The 25,179-nt window shown below is 52.7% G+C and overlaps 2 protein-coding genes across 3 annotated transcripts; one reads left to right on the top strand and one right to left on the bottom strand.

The window, feature by feature from the left end:
* Positions 1-2,981: 2,981 nt before the first annotated feature.
* Positions 2,982-5,625, top strand: LOC123093038 (cyclin-A3-2). 2 transcript variants are annotated; one of them, XR_006445010.1, is made up of 8 exons: positions 2,982-3,467; positions 3,881-4,113; positions 4,211-4,286; positions 4,377-4,436; positions 4,688-4,718; positions 4,792-4,944; positions 5,027-5,161; positions 5,236-5,625. XR_006445010.1 is itself a non-coding variant. In XM_044514914.1 (8 exons), the coding sequence occupies exons 1-8, from the start codon at positions 3,114-3,116 to the stop codon at positions 5,305-5,307; spliced, it is 1,131 nt and encodes a 376-aa protein (XP_044370849.1). In that variant the 5' UTR covers positions 2,982-3,113; the 3' UTR covers positions 5,308-5,625. The 2 variants fall into 2 exon arrangements, 1 of the variants encoding a protein (XP_044370849.1); XM_044514914.1 differs by having other exon boundaries at positions 4,377-4,453.
* Positions 5,626-5,895: 270 nt separating this feature from the next.
* On the bottom strand, positions 5,896-7,317 carry LOC123093039 (probable 2-oxoglutarate-dependent dioxygenase AOP1). The gene is made up of 3 exons (XM_044514915.1): positions 6,858-7,317; positions 6,428-6,752; positions 5,896-6,348 (listed from the first exon to the last, which is right to left on the bottom strand). Exons 1-3 carry the CDS (start codon positions 7,208-7,210, stop codon positions 6,079-6,081), a joined length of 948 nt encoding a protein of 315 aa, XP_044370850.1. The 5' UTR covers positions 7,211-7,317; the 3' UTR covers positions 5,896-6,078.
* Positions 7,318-25,179: the final 17,862 nt, after the last annotated feature.

The following is a 25,179-nucleotide window of genomic DNA, read 5'->3' as shown; positions in this document are numbered from 1 at the left end:
CGGATTAGACGTCGAGGTTAGGAGTGACGGAGAGACCTTATTCCAACACGGCATCGCCGCCACCACCTCATCAATGTCATCGATGAAACGAAAAACTAAGAAAAATAAAACAAGACAGACATGTCCCCACTCCTCTTGCCGCCGTCAACGCCGTCGAACGAGGAATACGAGGGGGACCAAGGCGGCGGCGTGTAGGGAAGCTGTGGTGACGGTGGCAGCTACTAGGGTTGGGAGAAGGAGGAATGTGGTTGACATGCGCTAAGATCAAAACTTTTTCTTTTCTTTTTGATCGGATGACCACCATACAAACACACCGTTCGTTTGTCACGCCCCCTCCACCCTAGCCCCTAGGGCTTCCGCTGCCTTCCGTTCCGTGCAGCAGCAGTCCAACGATTCGCTCACGCGGTGCCCGGCGACGCACTCAATTTTCGGGAAAGAAACGGTGGAAGCGATCTTAAATGGAAACCAGTCAATCACAGGCTGGGCAGGCGGTAACTCGTACTACCTTCGTTTCAGTTTACAAGTCCTACGCGTGTACCTAGGTTGCCAATTTGATCACCTTAATATAAACTATATAACACAAAAATTATATCTTCTGAAAATAGAACATCTAAAGTTTATATTGATATACTTTTTGTAATATATGACTTGTATTGAAAGAAGTCCACATAACCCCCCGGGGTTTCATGAACTGGCCAGTTTACCCCCTAAACTAAAAAACAGGGTACTTAACCCCCTCATCTTTCTAAAACCAGATAAAGCACCCCCTAACCTTGATTAAAGTGGTTTTACAGGCGGTTTTGCTTATGTGGCCAGGCTGGGGAAAGGAATACGAACTGAGGTGCATGTCCCTCCCTGACGCACGAGCAAGAAGGCGCCATCCTTGTCGTCGCTGTCTTCGTTGGCCTGCTGGGCAGGGGCCGGCCGGCCTATGGAGGAAGGAGAAGACGAAGCCGGATCCAGGGCACAGCGTGGAGTAGACGGAGTTGGCCTCGGCGTGATGCGGCCGAGGTGGAGGCGCTCAGCGACGGCTTTGTGCAGTCTGGATACCGATGCGATCAATGACGATGAGCGCCGAGTCCGCCACCCGCACGGCAGCGGAGACCTTGGAGCATTTTTTTTTTAAAGAAAAGGTGCCGGCCGAGCCCGAGAAGAGCTTGAACCTAGTCCGACTTTGAATTAACAAATCCATCAACCGGCCAGAATATAAGGGCACCACATTACAAAAGGAATGAATGCAAAGCAAAGCGGAAAGAAGATACAAGGTGCTAGGCAGAACAACACAATGGCAACAACCGGAGCCAAGCACACAGCACCGTTGCCGACGACCAGCACTACGCCTACACCAACTAGCCAACTGGGAGCCCGAGAGGAGGGACACCCCGTGCAAGCATCGAGCACCGGCTGCATCCACGACCAAACTTGGGCAACACTTGAGATGTCTCCATCATCGCAAAGGGCCACTACCCTTTCACCCAGGTTCGATGGGTGCCGCACCGGCGACCGGCAGAGTGGCTACCACAAAACCCATCTCAAGGTGACCGAGCTGCCATAGGAGAAGCAGACAACGCTAACCACGAGCAACGGAAGCCCATCCAGACGAGAACCAGAGCCGGCAGAGGCAGCACGAAGCACAGGACGCGAGCTGTCAGACGAAGACGCGCCACCATGAAGAAGACCGAAGAAGGTTCACCACGCAAGGGCGAGCCCGAGCAGGATGAAGTAGGAATATCAGGCCGCCGTGCTTCGGAACCGGGACACCGGCCACTCCACCACCAAGAGCCAATCCCGACCGCCACCTTCAAGAAGGAGCACGCTACCGAGGTGCCGTTGACGCCCAGACCAGGGGAGAGCCGGCTTTCGCCGGAGCTCAAGAGCTCAAGGGGTAGGCGGGAGGGGGAGGGTCCACCCCAAAGCCTCCAGGGAGGGGATCGGCGCCAAAGACGTCGACTTTGGGGCAGCCGCCGCGCCGGCCAGGGGTTTCCCCCGGAACCACACCCAAACGCCAGATCCGGCCGCCCGGCAGCACAAGGCGACGGACTCCGCCGCCAGGGGCCACCGCCGGCGCAGATCGGAGCAGATCGGGCCGGGACCGAAGCTTCTTCAAGGGACCCGACAGACTGCGAGGAGCCGCCGCTGCGCCGTCGACCGCGCCCTCCATGCTGCCCGCGCAGCCGTGGGAAGCCACCCACCAGCACCCGTCGGCGCCGCCCGCCGCCCAGGCCGCGCCGCGCGCCACCGGCCGGAGCCGCCGCCCCGGGAGCCACAGCCCTCCATCCGAGGAGGAGGCGCTGAATCCCCGCCGCCACCGTCATCAGGGCCACGCGCCGGCGCCGAGCGCCCCTCTGGTAGCGGCGGAGAGGAGGAGGGAGGGGGAGAGCTCGGAGGCGGCGCTAGGGTTGCCCCCGAGTCGCCTCAGAGGAGACGACGCGGGAGGGGGGGGGGGAGGGGCTTGGAGCATATGTCTATCCAGCTCCAGGCCATGGAGCACGACCGCTGCCGCGTCTAGTGGCCGGCGTGACAGACACGAACACACTCCATGCATCACCCGTTGTCTATGCACGCGTGCTCTAATTTTCACTCGATGGATAGGATGCACGCGTCCATGCACGCACGTACAGAAGAATAAATAAGTTAGCTCCCTACTACTAGCACCATCAACAGATAAAGACGCAAGCACGTAATGAATGCCATGTCGCCGATTCAAGGAGCTTCATCTGCTACCCGGGGGTGATTTGGCCGGTTTCACAAAGTTTGGGGGGCTAGACACCCGGTATTATAGTTGAGGGGGTTAAGTAATCGATTGTTGAAAACCCAGGGGGGCATGTGGACTTCTTTCGACTTGTATTAGGTTGGTTAAATTGACGACCTAGGAGTACGCGCACGCCCTGTAAACTGAGAGAGAGGTAGTAACGCCTCCCTCGTGCTAAGGCAAAGGCATCTCTCATTTCGATTTGAACTCCCGCTCGACACCTGTTTTGAAAACCCGGACCGCGTACCCTTCTCCCAAAGCCAAAGGCACCCGCCGCCTCCTTCCATCCTCCCCCCTGCCCAGGCCGCGAACCCTCCCAAACCCCCGGCCAATCGAAACCCAAAACTCGACGGCCAACGCAATGGAGCCACGCGGCTGTCGCCGGAAGCAGCAGGGGGCGGCGGAGGACAAGGAGAACACCGCCGGCACGGCGCCGCCGCCCCCCAAGAGGCCGCGCTGCACGGAGCGCAGGGCCCTTGCCGAGCTCCCCGCCGCATCCACCGCGAACAACGCCTCGGCGGCGCCGTCCAAGCCGATGACGCGCGCGGCGGCCAGGGAGGCGGCCGCCGCGGCGGTGGAGGAGGAGGCGCGGAGGAGGGAGTGTTCCGCCATTGCCGCCCGCCCGGCGGCCTCGAGGCAGACGGACGCCGGGGCGGCGCAGGCGTCGGTTGGCCCGTACGTCGCGGATATCGACGGTTACCTGCGGTCCCTGGAGGTGAGGGTTCCTCGATCCATCTTCTCGTCTGACAATGCGTGCGGAAATCTGAGTCATTTTAGAGGGCGGCTTGTTTAGGGGGTGCGAAGTTCGTGGTGTGGTGGTGGGATTCGGTCCTGTTGGTATGTCACGGTGATAAATGGTACACACATTTGGGAGTTTTTGGGGGCGTTTACTGGGTTGGATTGAGTTGGGGGTGAATTAATCATTTTTTTACTGTTAGATTGGGACATTTCTAGTGTTTTTCCACCTTCACTAGCAGAAAAACAAGTCTTTGGGAAAAAAGTATACATGTCATCCTGATTGTCTGAAGGTACTATCATTACGATGAACGGAATGCAATATAGCCTGGTGCACCGTGGCAAAAATGAGGGACATTATTTGTGATTTTGTTGCGTTTTGTGACATTACAGGTTGAACAATTGAGGAGGCCGAGGGATGACTATATGGTGGCCATGCAGAAAGACGTCAACGCCACTATGAGGGGGATCTTAGTAGATTGGTTGGTGGATGTGGTTGACGAGTTCAAGCTTCTGGTTGACACACTTTACATTGCGGTTTCATATATTGACCGCTTCCTCACGGCGAGTGTCATTACCCGGGACAGGCTGCAATTGCTTGGTGTCGCTTCATTGTTTGTTGCTGCGTATGCGCCTAAACTTTCCTCTATCTCCTTTATGCCTCTCTTTGTCATATCTTACCATGACTGGCCAACTTACAACGGCCTAAATTTAATGCTGTAGGAAGTACGAAGAGATTCATGTTCCTAAGTTGGACAAATTCAGTGACATTACTGACGGCACATACACCAATCAGCAGGTAACCTTCTGCTAAACTTGACATTTTTGGTAAATTTCCTAGCACTCATGTGAATGGTGGAGATAAATTTGTAATTTGTATGCACTGCAGGTGGTGAAGATGGAGGCTGACATACTGAAATATCTCAACTTTCAGATGGGGAGTCCCACCGTAAGAACTTTTCTATTGTACGTGCTCTATCTGAAATTTCCGCATTTAATTTGCACATACCTATCAACTATCATCGTGATGTCAAGTACTCCCTCCGTCCAGAATTACTTGCCGCTCAAACGGATGTATGTAATTTCGGATGGAGGGAATAGTTACCATGTTTAAATCACATGGAAAATAGCAGCATGATTACTGCCATAATGGACTAAAAGAATTTCATAAGCCTAACGTTTGATACATGTCTATTGCAGAAGATTCCTAATATCTTGTCGTGGAGGCAATGTAAGCACATTTTTTAAGCCTTCAGCAGTTGCTTTTTAAACTTTTGTAACATGTTTCCCCCTTCAAACTTCAGTGTGCAAGTGCAAAAAGGTTGGAGCTTATGTGCTGCTATCTCGCGGAATTGAGCTTGCTAGACTACGACTGCATAAGGTTCCTGCCATCAGTTATTGCTGCTGCCTGTATGTTCTTAGCCAGGTTCACAATCAGCCCAAAGATTCGTCCTTGGGTAAGATTAATCAAATATTGCTGAATTATCGAATCCACATTATGCTTTGCCTTGTGTTTGTTCTGACATTTACGTCTGCTAGAACTTGACGCTGCAAGAGAAAACGGGCTACAAGGTCTCTGATCTCAGGAGCTGCATCCTGAGGATACACGATTTGCAGTTGGGCAGACAGTATTCAAATCTGAAGGCCATCAGGAGCAAGTATAGTGAGCGCAAGGTGATATCCGCTCTCCCTGCTTTCTTTGGCTGTTACATGCATTTTCATAATTGTTTGTTTTTGTGACTGTACAGTTCGGGTGCGTGTCGATGATGGCCTCACCTGTAGAAATTCCTGCATCTCTCCTCGAAGACCTCGATAAGTGAAAGGCTGACAACATAAGATGGAAGCAGGGAGCGGATCCCTTATTTTTGGTGCAAAGGGGGTTAAAATGCTGATTTGCTCATGCAGCATCTTTTGCAGGCTAAGGCAGAAAATTCTATCTAGCAAGAATTTTTCATGGCCACCTGTAGGTAGTTAGTCGTGCCATTTTGGTTGCATTTATCAGTGCAGCCATCTAGCTGTATCTGTAATCTGGTATCAAGTGTGACCGGAATGTTTTTGTACAGAGGTTAGCATGTTGGTGCTGCCGTGGTCAATGATAAAATTCAGCATGAAAGCTTTCAGGCAATGTTTTTGTTGCATACATCGTGCTTAATAAAACCACTGGTGAAGTGATGAGCATATTCTCAAAGTTGAAATGGGCCAGCAAATATTGCACTTGCCATCAGCAAGTCAACGTGTGCACAACAGTAAACTGAATAAGATCAGCCGGTAATGTCGTACTCCCTCTGTCCGAAAATACTTGTCATCAAAATGGACAAAAAGGGATGTATCTAGAACTAAAATACATCTAGATACATCCCCTGCTATTCATTTTGATGACAAGTATTTCCGGACGGAGGGAGTAGTAATGATCATCCACAAAGTGCTTAATCGAAGAGATAACTGACAGCGATTTGAGTAAAGTTCAGTAGCAATAGGACTTCAGAATGGCGTCGCAATCATTACATGGGTAACCTAGCAATGTCGGCTTCAGAATGGTGTGGAGAACGGAGCTTGACGACTTCAGAATGGTGAGGTGAAGTGAGCTTGACTTACGAACGGCGATCATCTTTCTCCACCCCACAGAAGGCCTTCAATGGATCACTGGCCTTGCGCCCTTCGTCCGAGTGCCGGAACGTTGTGTAGCCGTCGTTGGTGCAGGGACGGTACAGCAGAGGGTGTTCGTCGTCGACGAGCTCGTCAATGGCGCCCAGAAGGACGCCGTCCTTCCCCGGGCAGCCGAACAGCGCCGACAGGCGCTCGCGGTTGCTCGGCGTCCTCACGCGGTGGAAGCAACCCGGCACCCTCCCGTTAGTCACGACCTGCGACGGCGGCGTGAGTCAGACGCGCGTGCGCTGCAGCAAAGAAAGGAGAGCGCGAGGGGGTGGCCCAGGCCCTTACCGTGAACAGCTCGCCGGCGACGAAGGTGAACAAGTCCGGCTCAGGCGGCACCGTGAGCCAGATCCCGTCCTGAGCCTGCACCTCGAGGCCCTCCACGCCGTGCTGCACGATCGCCGTCATGATGCTGTCGTCGCGGTGCGCCTGCAGGGACATGCTGGTCTCCGCGTCCGGCGGGGGCCCGTAGCGCGACAGCCGGACGCTGTGGGCGAGCGTGTCCAGATGCGCGCCGATGTGCTCCTCGCCGACGCCCAGGCCCTCCAGGATCATCGTCTCCACGGTGCGCTGCAGCTCCCACACGTTCTTGGCCGCGGACGCGATCGTGTCGCTGCGCGTGGACGGCACACGGTCACCATGGGCGCACCATGCAAAATGGACGCACGGCAGCTGCACGACGGCTGGAGCAAAAAAATGGTGGGCGCTGCTTGGTTACCAGAAGGCGGGGTTCCCCTGCGGCCAGAGGAGGTCGGCGAAGTCGCGGACGCGGCCGGCGTCGGTGGGCTCCGAGAGGCGCACGCTCTCCCAGTTGGTGCCGGGGACGTTGGAGATGTAGCCTCGGAAGGGGCCCACCGTGGAGACGTTCCGCTGCTTGGCCTCCGGCGGGAGCGCGAAGATCTCCGGCATGACGCGGCCGAACAGCGCCTGCCGGAGCTCCGGGCCGAGCGCGTCGTGCGCCACGACGACGAAGCCGTGCGCGACCACGGACGCCGTCACCGCGTCCCGGGCTTCCGCCCAGCCCGGCCCGCCGGGCTCCAGCCCGCGGAGGTCGACCGTGGCGATCTCCATCAGCTGCTTGCTGCTGGGAGCCGTCGTCTTGGCTTGGCTTCCGTGGGATGCTTCTGGGATCTTGCTGTGCTCGATGGCGACAGGTAACGGCTGGTTATACAGGAGTACAAGTCAGCGGATTGGGTGTGGGAATAGCTGCTCATCATGCGACGCTCTTCGGTTTTTTTAGTTTGGCGGACGGCTGGATCCATCAGATCCCGTGCGCGTCCCCTTGCGTTGCGTATCAACGCTAAAAAAAACGAATTGTGCAGATATAGAAGGATTAGGGACCCTTAAAGCGGACATATATTTGTCCGCGGTCGCGTGACGTTTCGGCGGACACCTATACAAGCCATCTATCTAACCGGTACAAAGCCAGCGTTTGCCCTAAACCTTCATCACTGATACATTTCTCTAAACGGATGGACAAATATCATGCAAACACGAACGTATTCATGCAAACCTTGACATGGTGGAAAAGCGGCAACGTCGGCTCCACTTGACGCGGTGGAGTGGCGGCGCCGGACCACGGTACTTGAGCGACTGCTAGAGGAGGAACTCCAGGTGCGCCTGCTACTCCTCCATCGCGGCAGCCTCCGTGAGGAGGAGGCGCGACTACTGCTGCGACTCCTCGTCATCGGGGAACAGGATGATCTCCTTCTTCCCAAGGGAGGTGGTCGCCGTGGATGTCGATGGCCTAGGAGAGCGATGGCGGTGACGCCAAGATCCGGATTCAGAGCAACCCGTCGATGCAGAGATCCAACACATTGGCACCGTCGAATAAAAGAGAGGAGGGTCGACGACGGTGATGGGAGAGGAGCGGAGCTGTGATGGGGAAAAGAGATATGAAATGTGATGCGAACGACGTCGAGCCATGCTTAAATAGCCGCGCCCAGGTGGAAGGACGGGCAAACTGGCTTCAATGTGGCACATCGACCGGAGTAGGCTTCTCGGGCGCCTCGCCGGCATTGCATTGAAGCACCGCCGCCTGCTGGCTTGTCCGATCACGCCACTCTGATAGACTAGCCATGACAGCCCATCTAGCCGTGGAAAGCCTGCTCGGGAGAAGAAACTGGCTTGGTGGTGGCACATACTTGTAATATTTGGTACGAGCTAACGAACCGGTATGCAACTTAATTCATTTAGCAGTGGCATCACATGTAAATTCTTGGCAACTCCTTCTTCGCTCTTTCGGAGGGCTCAAGTTTCCCAGCTCTGAGACTCCTAAAAAATTAAACTGCAAGTTTCGCCAGCTTCTCTCGCCCATAGCCGGGATTTGGATCGTTTGGCTGCACTCCTGACATGGAGTTGGGGAGCTGAGAAGCGGGAGGGCTCCCGAACACGCCTGGAGATGGTAATCCAAGCGACCCAACAAAAAGAGAGGCGACCAAGAAGGTCAAAAAGGAGGAAGAGCGAGAAGGGACAGTGACCAAAATGGCAGGGAAGTTTGAGGGCTTAATGGACAAGAAGGAGGAGGCATATGTCAAGAACCTTAACATCAAGAAGGAAAGAGAATGCGGAGAGGTTTGTCATCTTCATGGTGGCGACGGAGAAGAAGATCAACCTCGAAGAGAAGAAGGCCAAACTCAAAGAGAAGAAGACCAAGCTCAGAAAGAGGAGGTTGATCTCACAACCACTTCCGAGGAAACCAAGATGTTGATCATGAAGATGGATGAGTTGGATCCCAACACGACGAAGATCGTGCAAGCCGTCTGTGCAAAGACGTTGAAGTACTTGGCGATAGAGATGGAGGAGGCGGAAGCTGTGGAGAAGCCGGCGGCGAAGTGGTGAGGGAGAACGCACGAACAACCGGTCTGGGAGGGCAAAATTTGCACGGACTGCCTGATGGAGTCATGTACCTAGGGTAGGGTCATAGACCTGATCTAAGTACCCTACCCAAGGACACCCTTAGAAGAGATCACCTTCCAGTCGACCAAGGAGGACTTCACTCGACAGACTTGAAGGACTCGACCATGAAGACTCACTCGACCACCAGAAGGTCAAGAAGCACTCTGTACCGCAACGGTCTATAGTTAAGTAGACTTTATGGTATTTAAGACACTTTATGTGGGGCGTTACCAGTAACGCCCCAGACTTAATGTACTTTAAACCCCGCATTACTGAGGGCCGGAGGGGTCTGGCAGGCACTATATAAGCCACCCCCCACCTCAGTGTAAAGGGTTCGCACCCCTGTAATTCATACACACATAATCCACTCGACCGCCTCTGGGCTCCGAGACGTAGGGCTGTTACTTCCTCCGAGAAGGGCCTGAACTCGTACATCTCTTGTGTTTACAACCTCTCCATAGCTAGGACCTTGCCTCTCCATACCTACCCCCCACTCTACTGTCAGACTTAGAACCACGACAGTTGGCGCCCACCGTGGGGCCGGTGTCTTAGCGATTTTTGGAGAAGTTGCGATTCTTCCAAGTACTTTCATCATGGTTGCTGCTGGAGTTTTGGTCGAGGGCCGCGAGATCCGTCTCGGCGCTCTCACCTTCATCGCCGACGACTCCGCTTGGCTCCAGGAGGCTCCACTCGATGTTGATGCGCTCCCCGTCCGTGGTGCGACGCATTTTCGCGCATGTGTCCGCGGCGTTCTGCTGCGACAACCGTCGACCCCGTATCGGTCGACTCCCCTATCAGTCACCCTCCCGGTCTCCCACCAGCGCAAGCGCTCTGGTCGGTCGAGGCTCCAGCGGTGGGTAAGGCACGCGGTGGCTCGCCAAACGGCCACCGCCCAAGTTGCGGCAATCGAGCCCGACGAATCCCTCTACGGCCTATTCGATCTGTCGACTGGCTCCGTAGAGACTGCATCCGAATGCGATAGCAGTGATCCGGCGGCGGAAATCTTGATGGTCAACGGACCTCGCAGTCCTCCTGGCTTCGCCCATGAGGGCGGGGCAGGCGGTGGAGGCGAACTCGCACAAGACCACGAAGAGTACCAGCCCGAGCCACTCAATTCTCTGCAAAGGGAAGAGCTTCGCCGCAGGAACATGGATGCCCTGCATACTCCCATCGCGGGAGAAACCCCCGAGGCTCGCGCCTTGGAGGAGGCACGTTTATCCAACTTGGCTGAACGTGCTCGTCTGGAGAACCTTCAGCGAGCACTCGACGAGCGCGCGCGGCAACGAGTTCCCGACGCCAATCGACGTCAACTCTTCCCGCCGACTCAGGTATATCGAACTTCGATTCAGAATTTAGCAGCTGCAACCCGTATAGCAGAGTCCATCCAGCCCTCTCAGTTGGAAGCTGGCAGAGGCTTGATGCAGATCAGGGATTTGCTCCGGGCAGCAGGAGATCAGAATTCAGCCATGTCGCAGTCGCGCAACAGTATTCACAGTTGATCCGTCGCTGCGAATACGGTTCAGTCGGCTCACAGTCCCAGATCGCCTCCGCGGCGTGAAGGACGCGAGAATCGGCGAGACCAGTACGGTGACCGACACGATCGTGATGATAGGCGTCGAGTGCCCACTCCCCCCCCCCCCCCGTGGGGTGGGTCTTACGCTCCTCAGCAGCAAGATGACAGGCGTCAACTCAGTGTGGGGCGAAGAGCTCCAGTCGACCCTCGGGAACCAGGCTTCGACGCGCGATCCATTATCGTGCAAGGCTTGGTCGACCGAAACAGAGCCCATCGGGGCGGGCCCGACAGAGATGCGCCCACAAGCAGTCGAGTGCATGTTTCTGGTCCAGAATGTTTCAGCAGGGCTATCAGAGCCACGGTGATTCCCCCCAATTTCAGGTTGGCAACTGGAGTAAGCAAGTTCACTGGTGAGTCTAAGCCTGAAACCTGGCTTGAGGACTACCGAGTGGCGGTTCAGATTGGTGGTGGGAATGACGAGGTGGCCATGAAGCATTTGCCCCTCATGTTGGAAGGTTCTGCCAGAGCGTGGTTGAATCAGCTACCTCCTAGCAGCATTTACACTTGGAAAGATCTGTCCCGAGTGTTCGTCAGAACATTTGAAGGAACTTGCAAGCGACCAGCTGGATTGACAGAGCTGCAAGTCTGTGTGCAGAAGACGAATGAGACTCTCAGAGAGTATATTCAGAGATGGATCACTTTGCATCATACCGTGGAGAACGTGTCTGATCATCAGGCAGTCTGCGCCTTCAAGGATGGTGTCAAGAACAGAGAATTGAGTTTGAAGTTTGGTCGAACCGGAGACATGACCCTGAGTCGGATGATGGAGATTGCTACCAAGTACGCCAACGGCGAAGAAGAAGACCGACTCCGAAGCGGCAAGTACAAGCCGAGTCAGTCGGAGAAGGGAAACACCAGTCGGAAACAGAAGCGGAAGGCTGAACCAGCAGCTCCTGGAGAGGCTCTGGCCGTGACTCAGGGAAAGTTCAAAGGGAAACCCAAAAGGATCCTGGAACCCTAAGAAGGTGAAGGATAAAGAGGGAAACGACGTGATGGATATGCCGTGTCACATCCACACAAAGAAAGATGAAGAGGGTAATATCATTTACCCGAAGCATACCACTCGCCAGTGTCGACTCCTGATCCAGCAGTTTCAAGGGAAACAGTCCAAGGACAAGGAAAAGGAGTCGGACAAGGCCGAAGACAAGGAGGACAGTAAGGGAGGATATCCACATGTCAACTCCACTTTGATGATTTTCGCGGATGTGGAAAGCAAGAGCCGACTGAAGGTCATTAACCGTGAGGTGAACATGGTTGCCCCAGCGAAACCAAGTTATCTGAGATGGTCCCAAACGCCCATCACATTCGACCAGTCTGATCACCCGACTCATATTGCCACCCCTGGGAGGCAAGCTTTGGTGGTCGACCTAGTTGTCGAAGGCACTCGGCTAACGAAAGTGTTGATGGACGGTGGTAGCGGACTGAACTTGTTGTATGCAGACACATTGAAGGGAATGGGCATTCTGATGTCCCGACTGAGCACCAGTAACATGAGCTTTCATGGAGTTATACCAGGAAAGAAAGCCGAGTCACTCGGCCAAATATCTCTGGACGTGGTGTTTGGTGTTTCAAAACATTTTCGCAAGGAAAAGCTGACGTTTGAGGTCGTGGATTTTCAGAGTGCGTACCACGCTATTTTGGGGAGACCAGCTTACGCACGGTTCATGGATCGACCATGTTACGTCTACCTCAAACTGAAGATGCCCGGCCCCAAAGGAGTGATCACTGTCACTGGTGATCGGAAAAAGGCAGAAGAGTGTTTCCAGAAAGGCTCAAAGATTGTCGATTCTCAGGTGACAGCGGTCGAATTTGAAGAATATAAACAAAACGCAGATCCGAGTGATTTGCTGCGAGCCAAGAAGCCCGCCACAGAGTCTGCATTTCAGTCGTGCGGTGAGACGAAGCCTGTCCACATTCACCCGACCGACCCCAATGCAGCCCCGACCCACATCTCCACAACACTCGACCCAAAATAGGAAGAAGCGCTCATCCAGTTCCTCCGTGAGAACTGGGACATTTTTGCATGGAAGCCAGCTGACATGCCGGGTGTTCCCATGGGACTGGCTGAGCATCGTCTTAGAGTCGACTCATCAGCAAAACCAGTTAAAGAGCATCTTCGGCGGTCCGCCGTCCAGAAGAGAAAGGCTATTGGTGAGGAAGTGGCTCGACTGTTGGCGGCAGGATTTATCCGAGAGATATACCACTCCGAGTGGCTCGCTAATGTCGTCATGGTTCCTAAGAAGGACAAATCACTCCGAATGTGCATTGATTTCAAGCACATCAATCGGGCCTGCCCGAAAGATCATTTTCCTCTCCCTCGCATTGATCAAATTGTTGACTCGACCGCGGGATGCGAGAGATTGTCTTTTCTAGACGCCTATTCCGGGTACCATCAGATCCGTCTGTACGGACCCGATGAGATAAAAACAGCTTTCATCACTCCATTCGGGTGCTTCTGCTATATCACCATGCCATTCGGCCTCAAGAATGCCGGAGCCACATTTATGCGAATGATTCAGAAGTGTTTGCTCACTCAAATCAGTCGGAATGTGGAAGCGTATATGGATGATATCGTGGTCAAGTCACGAAAAGGTTCCGACCTGCTCACTGACCTCGCCGAAACATTTGCCAACCTCAGAAGGTATGATATCAAGCTCAATCCATCAAAGTGCACATTCGGAGTTCCTGGTGGCAAGTTACTCGGTTTTCTCGTTTCCGAACGAGGGATCGATGCTAATCCAGAAAAGATCGGCACTATACTCCGAATGAAACGCCCCGTGCGAGTGCACGATGTCCAGAAGCTTACTGGATGCTTGGCCGCATTAAGTCGATTCATTTCACGACTCGGTGAAAAGGCATTGCCTCTTTACCGACTGATGAAGAAAGCAGACAAGTTCGAGTGGACTCCAGAAGCTGATGCAGCATTTGCCGAGCTAAAAGCTCTGCTCTCCACCCAGCCGGTGCTTGCTGCTCCAATCAGCAAAGAGCCTCTGTTGCTTTATATCACAGCCACAGGACAAGTCGTCAGTACAGTACTTACGGTCGAGCGGGAAGAAGAAGGGAAAGCCTTCAAAGTTCAACGCCCAGTGTATTATTTGTCTAAAGTTTTGACTCCATCCAAGCAGAGATACCCTCATTATCAGAAGCTTGTGTATGGGATATACATGACCACGAAGAAGGTTGCTCATTATTTCTCTGATCATTCCATCACAGTCGTCAGCGATGCTCCACTTTCAGAGATTTTGCACAACAGAGATGCAACTGGTCGAGTGGCGAAATGGGCGATTGAACTTCTTCCCCTTGATATCAAGTTTGAGGCAAAGAAAGCCATTAAGTCCCAGGCAATAGCAGATTTCCTCGCCGAGTGGATTGAACAACAGCAGCCGACTAAGGTTCACTCGGAGCATTGGACCATGTTCTTTGATGGCTCTAAGATGTCGAATGGTTCTGGTGCTGGGGTTGTCCTGGTTTCCCCCAGAGGAGATAAGCTCAGATATGTGCTCCAGATTCACTTTGATTCCTCCAACAATGAGGCAGAGTATGAGGCCCTCTTATATGGATTGCGCATGGCCATTTCACTCGGCGTCCGTCGCTTAATGGTCTATGGCGATTCAGATTTAGTGGTCAACCAAGTGATGAAGGAGTGGGACGTGAGAAGCCCAGCCATGACTGGATACTGCAATGCAGTGAGGAAGCTGGAAAAGAAGTTTGAGGGGTTAGAGCTCCATCATATACCCTGATTGAAAAATCAAGCAGCTGATGATCTAGCAAAGATAGGTTCTAAGAGAGAAGCCATTCCGAGTGGTGTGTTCTTGGAGCATATTCATACTCCGCCAGTTAAAGAAGATCCTTTCACTGAAGAAGCCCCGCAACCCAAGAGTGCCACGGATCCGACTGAAGTAGAAGTCCCAGCAGTGGTCGACTTGGTTATGGAGGTCTTGGTAGTCACTCCTGACTGGACAGTGCCATATATCGCGTATATCCTGAGAAAAGAGCTCCCAGAGGATGAGGAAGAGGCTCGACAGATCGTCCGTCGATCCAAGGCCTTTACCGTAATCAAAGGACAGTTGTATAGAGAGAGCACGACTGGAGTCGGTCAGAAGTGCATAACGCCATAAGAAGGTCGAATCATTCTTGATGACATCCACTCGGGGACCTGTGGTCATCATGCGTCCTCTCGGACCATCGTGGCCAAAGCATACCGAGTCGGATTTTACTGGCCAAAGGCGAATGATATGGCAAAGGAAATAGTGGACAAGTGCGAAGGATGTCAGTTCTACTCAAATATGTCACACAAGCCCGCATCAGCTCTGAAGACCATTCCACTCATCTGGCCCTTCGCAGTATGGGGGTTGGATATGGTCGGCCCCTTGAGAATAGGTCGAAGCGGTTTCACGCATGTACTGGTGGCAGTCGACAAGTTCACCAAGTGGATTAAGGCTAAACCCATCAAGAACCTTGACGCCGGTACTGCTATTAGCTTCATCAGGGAACTGATATTCAGATATGGAGTCCCGCACAACATCATTATAGATAATGGGTCGAACTTTGACTCAGAGGAATTCAGGGATTTCTGCAACTCTCAAGGCACACGAGTCGACTATGATTCAGTCGCCCATCCGCAGTCAAATGGACAAGCAGAGCGAGCCAATGGCCTGATCCTCAAAGGGTTGAAACCCCGACTGATGCGTGATCTCAAACATGCGGCTGGAGCATGGGTCGACGAACTTCCCTCGGTGCTTTAGGGACTGCGGACCACGCCTAATCGGTCGACCGGGAGAACTCCATTCTTCTTGGTCTATGGAGCTGAAGCAGTCTTGCCGAGTGATCTTCTCCAGAATGCTCCTCGAATTGAACTCTACAACGAAGCAGAAGCTGAACAAGCGCGACAGGACGCAGTCGACCTCTTAGAGGAAGAAAGGGAGATGGCTCTGATCCGATCGACCATCTACCAACAAGACTTGCATCGCTTCCACGCCAGAAGCGTGAAGAGTCGAGCCTTCCAGGAAGGAGATTTGGTTCTTCGAGTGGATCAGCAGAAACAACACAAGCTTGCTCCTTCTTGGGAAGGACCCTTCATCATCACCAAAGTCCTCCACAACGGGGCGTACCGTCTCTACAATGTCAAACACAATATCGACGAGCCCCGAGCTTGGAACGCGGAACTACTCCGCCCATTCTACACTTAAGTTTATCACTCGGATGAGTTGTAATAAAAGTACTTCCGTAGTCCATGTTTTGCAAGATAATAGTGTCATAATTTCCCCAACGATTTTTGTCACTTTTATTTGTTCAGTAAAAATTTCCCCCTCAGTGGGTGACTTAGCCGCGAATCCGTTTCACCTAAGTTTGTAAAAAAATCCTTACCGAGCGATGAGCCAGCCTCCCACTCGGGGGCTTAGCTGCAAATCCGTTTCGCCTAAGTTTCAATAAAATCCTATCGAGTGATAAGCCAGACTTTCACTCGGAGGCTTAGCTGCAGTCCAAGTACTCGCCTAAGTTCGAATAAAATCCTACCGAGTGGCGAGCCAGACTCCCACTCGGGGGCTTAGCTGCAGCCCAGTGCTCGCCTAAGTTTGAATAAAATCCTACCGAGTGGCGAGCCAGACTCCCACTCGGAGGCTTAGCTGCAGTCCAAGTACTCGCCTAAGTTCGAATAAAATCCTACCGAGTGGCGAGCCAGACTCCCACTCGGGGGCTTAGCTGCAGTCTAAACACTCGCCTAAGTACAAGTACAACGTGCGCTCGCAAAGAGGACGAGGTGCAGGTCGACTGCGACCCTCTCCTCTGAGCTACGCCACAAATACAACGTGCGCTCGCAAGGAGGACGAGGTACAGGTCGACCGCGACCCTCTCCTCTGAGCTACGCCACAAATACAACGTGCGCTCGCAAGGAGGACGAGGTGCAGGTCAACTGCGACCCTCTCATCTGAGCTACGCCACAAATACAATATGCGCTCGCAAGGAGGACGAGGTGCAGGTCGACTGCGACCCTCTCCTCTGAGCTACGACACAAATACAACGTGCGCTCGCAAGGAGGACGAGGTGCAGGTCGACTGCGACCCTCTCCTCTAAGCTATGCCACAAATACAACGTGCACTCGCAAGGAGGACGAGGTGCAGGTCGACTGCGACCCTCTCCTCTGAGCTACGCCACAAGTACAATGTGCGGTCGTAAGGAAGACGAGGTGCAGGTCGACTGCGACCCTCTCCTCCGAGCTACGCCACAAGTACAATGTGCGGTCGTAAGGAGGACGAGGTGCAGGTCGACTGTGTCCCTCTCCTCTGAGCTACGCCACAAGTACAATGTGAAAATCCTACCGAGTGAAGAGCAGACCTCCCACTCGGGGGCTTAGCTGCAGCCCTGTGCTCGCCTAAGTTATAAAAATCCTGCCGAGTGTGGAGCAGACCTCCCACTCGGGGGCTTAGCTGCAGCCCAGTGCTCGCCTAAGTTATAAAAATCCTACCGAGTGAAGAGCAAACCTCTCACTCGGGGGCTTAGCTACAGCCCAGCGCTCGCCTAAGATATAAAAATCCTGCCGAGTGAGGAGCATACCTCCCACTCGGGGGCTTAGCTGCAGCCCAGCGCTCGCCTAAGATATAAAAATCCTACCGAGTGAAGAGCAAACCTCTCACTCGGGGGCTTAGCCGCAGCCCAGTGCTCGCCTAAGTGAATTGAAGAGAAAGTCGACTGCAGTAAGCACCCTGCTTTTAAACCTGCAAAAGACATGTCAAGACAAAAACAAGCGTATTCAAACGTCGAATCCAAGTTCAGATGGATACTTAAGGGAACCGAAAGTGCTCAGGCATTAAGCCTGTTAAGGTTTATCGATTACAAAATCACTCGGCATACCGAGGCAAATTTAAAGTGTCGAGCTCAAAGAAGTTTTTTACCCCTCCTGTGGAGGGCTGGAAGGTGCAACAAACTCATCAAGATTAATTCCATCCGCGATCCGAGTGGCAGCAGCGATGAAGGTCTCCATGAAGGACCTGAAGTCATGTTTCTTGGTGTTGGCCACCCGAAGGGCCGCCAGCTTGTCTTCTCGCGCATCCTTGCAGTGGACTCGAGCCAGACACAGAGCAACATCTGCGCCACACCTAGCAGAGGACTTTTTCCACTCCTGCACTCGACCAGGAACTGTGTTTAGTTGAGCCATCAGAGACTCGAGGTCGTTCTAGAGTGTCTCCCTGGGCCAGAGCGTGGTGTCAATGCGGGAAGTGGCGACTTTCAGCCTTGCAAGATAGTCAACGACAGCAGCAATGCGAGACTCAAGTCGGAACACATTCATGGCAACTTCATCGTTCACCGGAGAGTTGATGGGGTCCAGGTTTGGTTCTAGCCGACTAGTTTCCTCTTCAAAGTTTTGGCAAAATTCTGCAAGTACAATCACTGAGTCAAGGCGATGGTCGAATGGAAAGATCACTGTAAAAATAACTGTTCAACGCAAAAGATTACCTTCGAGCATGAGGAACAACTTCTTGGCAAGTCCACTCAGAAAGGCCTCCAGATCATTCTTCTTCCCAGCCAATTGACTGGCCTTGTCATTCAGAGCAGCCTTGTCGTTCTTCAGTCGACTAACCTCCTTGTTGGCAATCTCAAGAGCAGCTTTCAGATTAGTATTTTCTTCTTCGAGCTTGGTGATCGAGGCTAACTCAGCAAGTTTGGTCTTCTCAGCTAGTTCAAGATCTTTCTTCTTTTGGGCCTTCTTCACCTTGCCTGTAAAGCAGATGAAGGTCAGATTTTGAAACAGATGAAGGACAAAAGTAGTCGTCGAGGTCTCACCGAACATACCTTTGGTCTCCTCCTTCGCCTTCGTCAGATTCTCTTGGACCAGCTTCAGATCCAGCTCAAGCTGGATGTGCTTGTTCTCCAGTTTAGTATAACGAGCCGCAAGGTCGCAGGATTTCTGCGAAGAACCAATCGACAAAATGTCAAAGATAATTCACTTCCGAGTGGATAAGCGAAAATCATGCGTTTCTAAGACTACAGCCGAATACAAACATTCGACCGTAGTCTCGGGGACTACACCCAGTGGGTGCACTCAGCGTGCCCCCACTAGTTCTATAAAGATAGAGTTGACCAATCGACCCAAAAAAAACGAGACGTATTCTTTAGACTGTAATCGACTGCAAGCAGTCGACCACAGTCTCGGGGACTACACCCAGTGGGTGCACTCAGCGTGCCCCCACCGGTTTGGGAAATCATTTCAACCTGGTCGACTGACGGAAGGATTTAACTTCTAAAGCCTATGGTCGACTGCCAGCAGTCAACCATAGCCTTGGGGACTACACCCAGCGGGTGCACTCAGCGTGCCCCCGCTAAACCGGAGTTTCAATCGACACACCCAGTGGGTGACTACTATGGATTCCGAAAAGAAAGACTTTCAGATAGCATATCCTAACAGAACAGGCGATGATCGACTGACCTGAACATTGCTTTGAAGGGCAGAGTTGGCGTCATAAGCTGCCTGGCTTGCCTCCCGGATGGCCTTCACCTGCTCCATCATGACTCTCGCTTGGCGTATCGCTTCCTTTGCGGCACCGGCTTGGTCCTCTGGGACGTAGTGGGTCGAGAAGAGCGAAAGCTGTGCGGCACTCGACGACGCGGGATGAGCACTCGTCAGCGGCACCGCGAAGGATACGGTGTGCCGAGTGGTGTTCTCTTCCTCCGCAACCAGAGTCTCGGGTGCCGTCACATCCTAAGCCATCCTGCTGGCAGACGCTTTCCTGCTTCTCCTGTGCTTCAGCGGTTCCTCGTTGTCGTCATCATCAGGAAGGGTGATAACGACGTTGGATGGAGCTACAGAAAAGAATCAGAATTAGAGACGAAGAGTCAATCGACTAAAAACAGAATTAAGAGAGTGGTACCAGGTTTTGAGGTTGCGGCATCCTCCATCTCATGATCGTCAGCCCTGGCTGAGGTATCGGAAGTAGCAGCACTGCAATTCCAAAAAATCAGTCGGCTAACTCAAGTGTCAATCAAAGATAAAGCTCGCACAAAACAAGAAGACTCAAGCAACATGTTTACCCTGATATGGTGGGGATGGACACCTTCATCTTCGGCAGGACCTTGGTCGGCTTCGACGGTGCCACCCTGGACTGCTTCGGAGCCTTTTCAGTCGGCACCGGAGAAGTGGTCCGAGGGCGCTTGGTCGACTGCGCGACAGTCGCAACCCCCTTACCTCGTTCAGTCGCAGGGTCATGGGCAAGCTTCGACCGCCTTTCCAAGCACGGTGGTGCGACCTCCTCCTCCTCCTCTTCTTCTTCCTCCTCATCGTCATCATCATCATCATCATCTTCAGCAGCATCCGAGTCCCACTCCTCCTGGCTCTCGCCCCCGCTCGCTTCTCCCTCTTCAGTCGGAGTCTGTGCTCCATTGGGCATCGAGTACAGTTCGGTGAGGGCCTGTTAGACATCAAGACAAAGATCAATCGCCCAATTTGCAGAGAAAACGGAAATAAGTATGGCAAGAAGACAATTGGAGGTAGAGTGGGCATACCTTGTCTGGAATGCTGCGATGGTCGAGTGGAGGAATCCTCCTGGCTCCACGAGGGTTATCCTTGTTCCCAGTGACCGCGGCCATCCACCTTTCCAGCGTGGCATCGTCGACTACTTCTGGATTGATCCGAGTCTCATCTTCGGTCCCGCAGTACAACCACATGCAATGGCTCCGGAACTGAAGAGGCTGGATACGCCGCCTAAGAAAAACCTCCAGGAGATCCATACCCGTCACTCCCTCCCGAACCAACTGGACTACCCGCTCCATCAGCATCTTCACGTCGGCTTTCTCCTCCGGAATCACCTTCAGAGAGGAGGGTTTGTTGGCTCAGTCCATGGTAAACTGAGGGAGTCCACTCGACTGCCCCGGCGTCGATTCATTCTGGCAGTAGAACCAGGTCGACTACCAGCCTCTTACCGACTCGGGAAACGTCATGGCTGGGAAGGTGCTCTTGTTCCTCATCTGGATCCCCAGACCTCCACATATCTGGATAACTTTGGTTTTGTCGTCATCTGGACTCGCCTTCTTCACGGTCTGAGAGCGACACGTGAATATATGCTTGAACAGGCCCCAGTGCGGTCGGCAACCCAGAAAATTCTCACACATGGACACAAATGCGGCAAGGTAGGCGATAGAGTTCGGAGTGAAGTGGTGGAGTTGCGCTCCAAAGAAGTTCAAGAAACCACGGAAGAAAATACTCGGCGGCAAAGAAAACCCGCGGTCGACGTGGGTAGCCAGAAGGACACACTCACCCTCTTCCGGCTGGGGTTGCCACTCGTTTCCCGGGAGCCTTGCTGCTCCGTGGGGGATCAGACCGTCGTTGGCCATGTCGAGGAGATCCTTCTCCGTGATGGTCGACCGGATCCAATCTCCTTGGACCCAGCCGTTCGGCAGACGAGATCTGGACGACGACCCGCCCCGACTGGTGGATCTCCCCTTCGCCTTCCCCGTCGCCGACGCCTTCTTCGCGTGTTCCAACGCCGCTGTCTTCTCCTTCACCATGGCTACCGGCGAAGAGCACGAGGAGCGGTTGCGCAGGGGCAGGAGCGGGCGCAGTGGGCGGAGGCAGGGAGGGCAGCGAGAGAGAGAATGGAGAGGTACTGTTCAAAGTTCCTCGCCGGGCGCCTTTATAAGATCACTTCCGAGTGGATGACAGGTGGGCCCGAGAGATCCAATCACATCCCGAAACAGTCGCGCGTACGCGATACGTGGCGAAAAAGGTGGCATGAGAATCGAGGCGTCTATGCCCTATCCCATCCGAGCGCCGCGGTCTGCCCCGCTTCGCGCGCTTCTCCAAATTTCGTATCCCGCAGAATCCGCGAACGGCAGAACAATCTGTCAGGCGCGAGATTTCCTGCGACCCGTCGCTCGAAAATTGTTAAGTTCAAAAGGTCACTCGACGAAAGGAAAGAATGGATCGAGTCGACTGAAGAAAAGTTGCTGATTATCAACAAAGAGATTATTGATCCAAGGCAACGCATATCCAGCACGCAGAAGCAAGTCGGAAACAACATCAACTCCTTCTTCACTCAAGCCTCAATCCATTCGGGGGCTAATGATGGAGTCATGTACCTAGGGTAGGGTCATAGACCTGATCTAAGTACCCTACCCAAGGACACCCTTAGAAGAGACTACCTTCCAGTCGACCAAGGAGGATGTCACTCGACAGACTTGAAGGACTCGACCATGAAGACTCACTCGACCACCAGAAGGTCAAGAAGCACTCTGTACCGCAACGGTCTGTAGTTAAGTAGACTTTATGGTATTTAAGACACTTTATGTGGGGCGTTACCAGTAACGCCCCAGACTTAATGTACTTTAAACCCCGCATTACTGAGGGCCGGAGGGGTCTGGCAGGCACTATATAAGCCACCCCCACCTCAGTGTAAAGGGTTTGCACCCCTGTAATTCATATACACATAATCCACTCGACCGCCTCCAGGCTCCGAGACGTAGGGCTGTTACTTCCTCCGAGAAGGGCCTGAACTCGTACATCTCTTGTGTTTACAACCTCTCCATAGCTAGGACCTTGCCTCTCCATACCTACCCCCCACTCTACTGTCAGATTTAGAACCACGACACTGCCGAACTGGCACTTTTGTGACTGGGCACATATAAAAACTTACGAACACCCGCCATTTTTTTTGGGTTTCGAACATTGCATATGTATGCACTTTTATTTGGTTATCATATTGCTATTTTGATCAACATTTTCACTTCAAATGTATTCGGATGGGGTCGAACTTGGCGGACGTTTGGGACACGACATTGGATGGCCAACTCCCGTATCCATATCCATGGACGGCTCGTCCACGGAGGAAACATGTGTCTGTTTTGCGGCATGACGTTTTGAGATGCCCTCAGTGCATTCCTCTGAAAAAAGTTGTTCCTAAACCACCTGCTCTGGTTACTCAGTTGCTCAACATGTCTCTAGCTGAACCTACCTGGGAGGATGCCAACTTCATCAAACATACTTTTCCTGAATTTTTTAACCAGGCCATTCTTTCTTGGTTTCCCCAAAAGATCCTTGAGGACAATGATCGTCTTCTAGGAGGAGTGACCGTCAGGACCTACATCAAGCCTGCACTTTGCCTACTTGGACGAAACTGAAGAATTCGACAGTTGGACTTGAGAAGAGGCGAACCGGTGCGCTAAATTGATGGACGCCCAAAGTAGAGTAAAATTCATCCATGGTCATTGAATTTGTGTCGAAAGCTCACTTTGGTTGTTGTACTTAAGAATACGGTCAATAAGATCACTATATACTCTCTCCGTTTTTATTTAGTTCGCATATTAGTTTTGGTCAAAGTCAAGCTTTACAAACTTTGACCAAGTTTATAAACAAAAATATTTAGATATACAATAATAAATCAACAATATTAGATTTATTATTGAATATACTTTCACATCGTATAGATTTATTATGATAAATATCTATATTATTTTCAATAAACTTGGTCAAACTTTACAAAGTTTGACTTCAGTCAACTCTAATATGCAGAGTAAATAAAAACAGAGGGAGTACGATTTGAGGTGATTATATGGTCACTGCCTTTTGCTATGTTGACTGGTCAAACGCCACAGAACCCTCTCTCTACCTTTACGAGTGTCCCACTTGTCAAAATATTCTCTCTCGAAAGTGGCGATCACGGGCTCTCTCATCGACCACGCCAAGCCAGCGATAGACGTTTCTTAAAAAAAACAGCGATAGACAGAGACATTCATAGGCTCCGTGATTGCTGGCACCAACAAGCTATTAAACCCAGCCGCATCCGGTGGATCGGCTTTAGGCCCCTCCCAATGCTCCACCCTGTAAAGATGCTAAGCCTGCCACATAGGCAAAAATCAGACGTGGCATGTTAATTAAAGGGTCCCGATAACTGCCACACGTGTGGTGTATCGGGTAGTTGTGCCACACGCCTCGTGTGTCATGGACAGCAACCACCCCACACATCTACGTGTGGGCAAAACAACTAATGCCCACACACCTCTTTTTTTCCCTCCCGAACCCTCTCACATGCGTGTGTGTGGGCGAAGTTGATAACGCCCACACGCCCGTATGTCAGGCCTCGTACCCTCCTGGTCCCGCACGCCACGCGTGACGCCCACCGTGCGCCCGCAGTTGCCATGGTCCAGACCCTCGTCCATGTTCGTTTAACTGCAGTTGCCATGTCGCTGAACTACGGTTGCCATGTCGGACAACTGCAGTTGCCATGGTTGCTCAACTGCAGTTGCCATGTATGGTCTGATCTAATGTAGTTGCCATGATTTCATAATTTTAGGAGTTGCCACATACTAACACTAGGCAGTTGAGAGAGTTGTCATGTGCTCGCAAGCATGCTAGGGCAGTTGCCATGTAAAAAGGAAGAGTTGCCATCTGCTTACGTGCACGTTAGGGCAGTTGCCATGTACGTGCACGTTGGGGCAGTTGCCATGTACCATGCAAAAACACATGGCAACTCGGTAAAAGAGAGTTGCCATCTGCTTACGTGCACACTAGGCAGTTGCCGTGTACCCTGCAAAAACACATGGCAACTCGGGTAAAAAAAGAGAGTTGCCACCTGCTTATAAAGCACACTAGGGGCAGTTGCCATGTGCGCTGCGAAAACACATGGCAACTAGCAGCTTGGGTGTGGGAGAGGAGACGGACGTGTGGGCGAGATGGCAAATGCCCACACACTAGCCCTTGTGTGCGTGTGCAAAGTGGCGTGTGGCGCGAACTGCTGAACGCCCACACACCGGCCACTCCGTATGGTAAAACGGATGTGTGAGCGACCTCTCTCACGCACCACACACACGAGTTGTCCTACGTGGCATACAAAATCAGCTAATTCGTGCCAAGATTCGTGCAGAAGTTACTGGACGGTGATGGAGACGTGTGGGTGAGTTGGCTAATGCCCACACGTGTGGGCGTTAACATTTCCGTAATTAAAAAGGAGAGAGAGCAGATCGGTAACCCCACGAAGAAACGAAGCCAGGCGCACAAACCTAGGCAGAACGCAGTTAATACGATCCCGTGTGCAGCGCTGCTCCTTTCCCCTTCTTCTCCCCGCGAACGACCAGGCCTGCTGTTCCTCCTCGCCCCGTGCCGCCGCCTTGGCGCAGGCGCGCAGCCACTTCGTCTCACCCTGCGCCGCCGCCACACCCCTCAATCGCCTCTCAGCGATCATCCTGTTTGATCGTGGAAGCCCAGCTCTGGCTAACCCTCCAGCCCCCATGGACGGCCGCCAAGGGATGGTGTTAGGGACACCAGCGCGGCGCCACAAGTTCAGTACGTTGCCGCCGGCAGATCCTCCGGCTACTCAGACATCTGAATAATTAGACGAGATTTTGCTGTCATTTTGTATTCTGTTTCACCTCGTGCTCGCTCTCTCCCGTGACCTGTCCATGGCTCCATGCTTAGATGAGTTTCTCTAGTTGATAGACTGAACCAAAGTTAATTAGATGTGTTCTGAACCATAGGTAATTGATAGTCTGAACAATGGATCATGGAGATTCTGTAGTATGTCATCTGAAGTTTTGAACCACATGGCCTAGTCTCAGATTCTTTCAATATTCAGTCATAGAACTA

Source organism: Triticum aestivum, chromosome 4B (assembly GCF_018294505.1).
Source record: "Triticum aestivum cultivar Chinese Spring chromosome 4B, IWGSC CS RefSeq v2.1, whole genome shotgun sequence".
Lineage (NCBI taxonomy): Eukaryota > Viridiplantae > Streptophyta > Magnoliopsida > Poales > Poaceae > Triticum > Triticum aestivum.
Note: the sequence above shows the minus strand (reverse complement) of the source record. Positions and strands in the feature narration are given on the sequence as shown.

Excerpts from the sequence above, each read along its gene's own strand:
- LOC123093038 (XM_044514914.1), top strand. The coding sequence starts at position 3,114 with ATGGAGCCACGCGGCTGTCGCCGGAAGCAGCAGGGGGCGGCGGAGGAC. Across the intron at positions 3,468-3,880 it reads GTTACCTGCGGTCCCTGGAG|GTTGAACAATTGAGGAGGCC; the intron begins GTGAGGGTTCCT and ends GTGACATTACAG. Across the intron at positions 4,454-4,687 it reads ACCGTAAGAACTTTTCTATT|AAGATTCCTAATATCTTGTC; the intron begins GTACGTGCTCTA and ends TGTCTATTGCAG.
- LOC123093039 (XM_044514915.1), bottom strand. The coding sequence starts at position 7,210 with ATGGAGATCGCCACGGTCGACCTCCGCGGGCTGGAGCCCGGCGGGCCG. Across the intron at positions 6,753-6,857 it reads CAGGGGAACCCCGCCTTCTG|CGACACGATCGCGTCCGCGG; the intron begins GTAACCAAGCAG and ends GTCCACGCGCAG. Across the intron at positions 6,349-6,427 it reads TCGCCGGCGAGCTGTTCACG|GTCGTGACTAACGGGAGGGT; the intron begins GTAAGGGCCTGG and ends CCGCCGTCGCAG.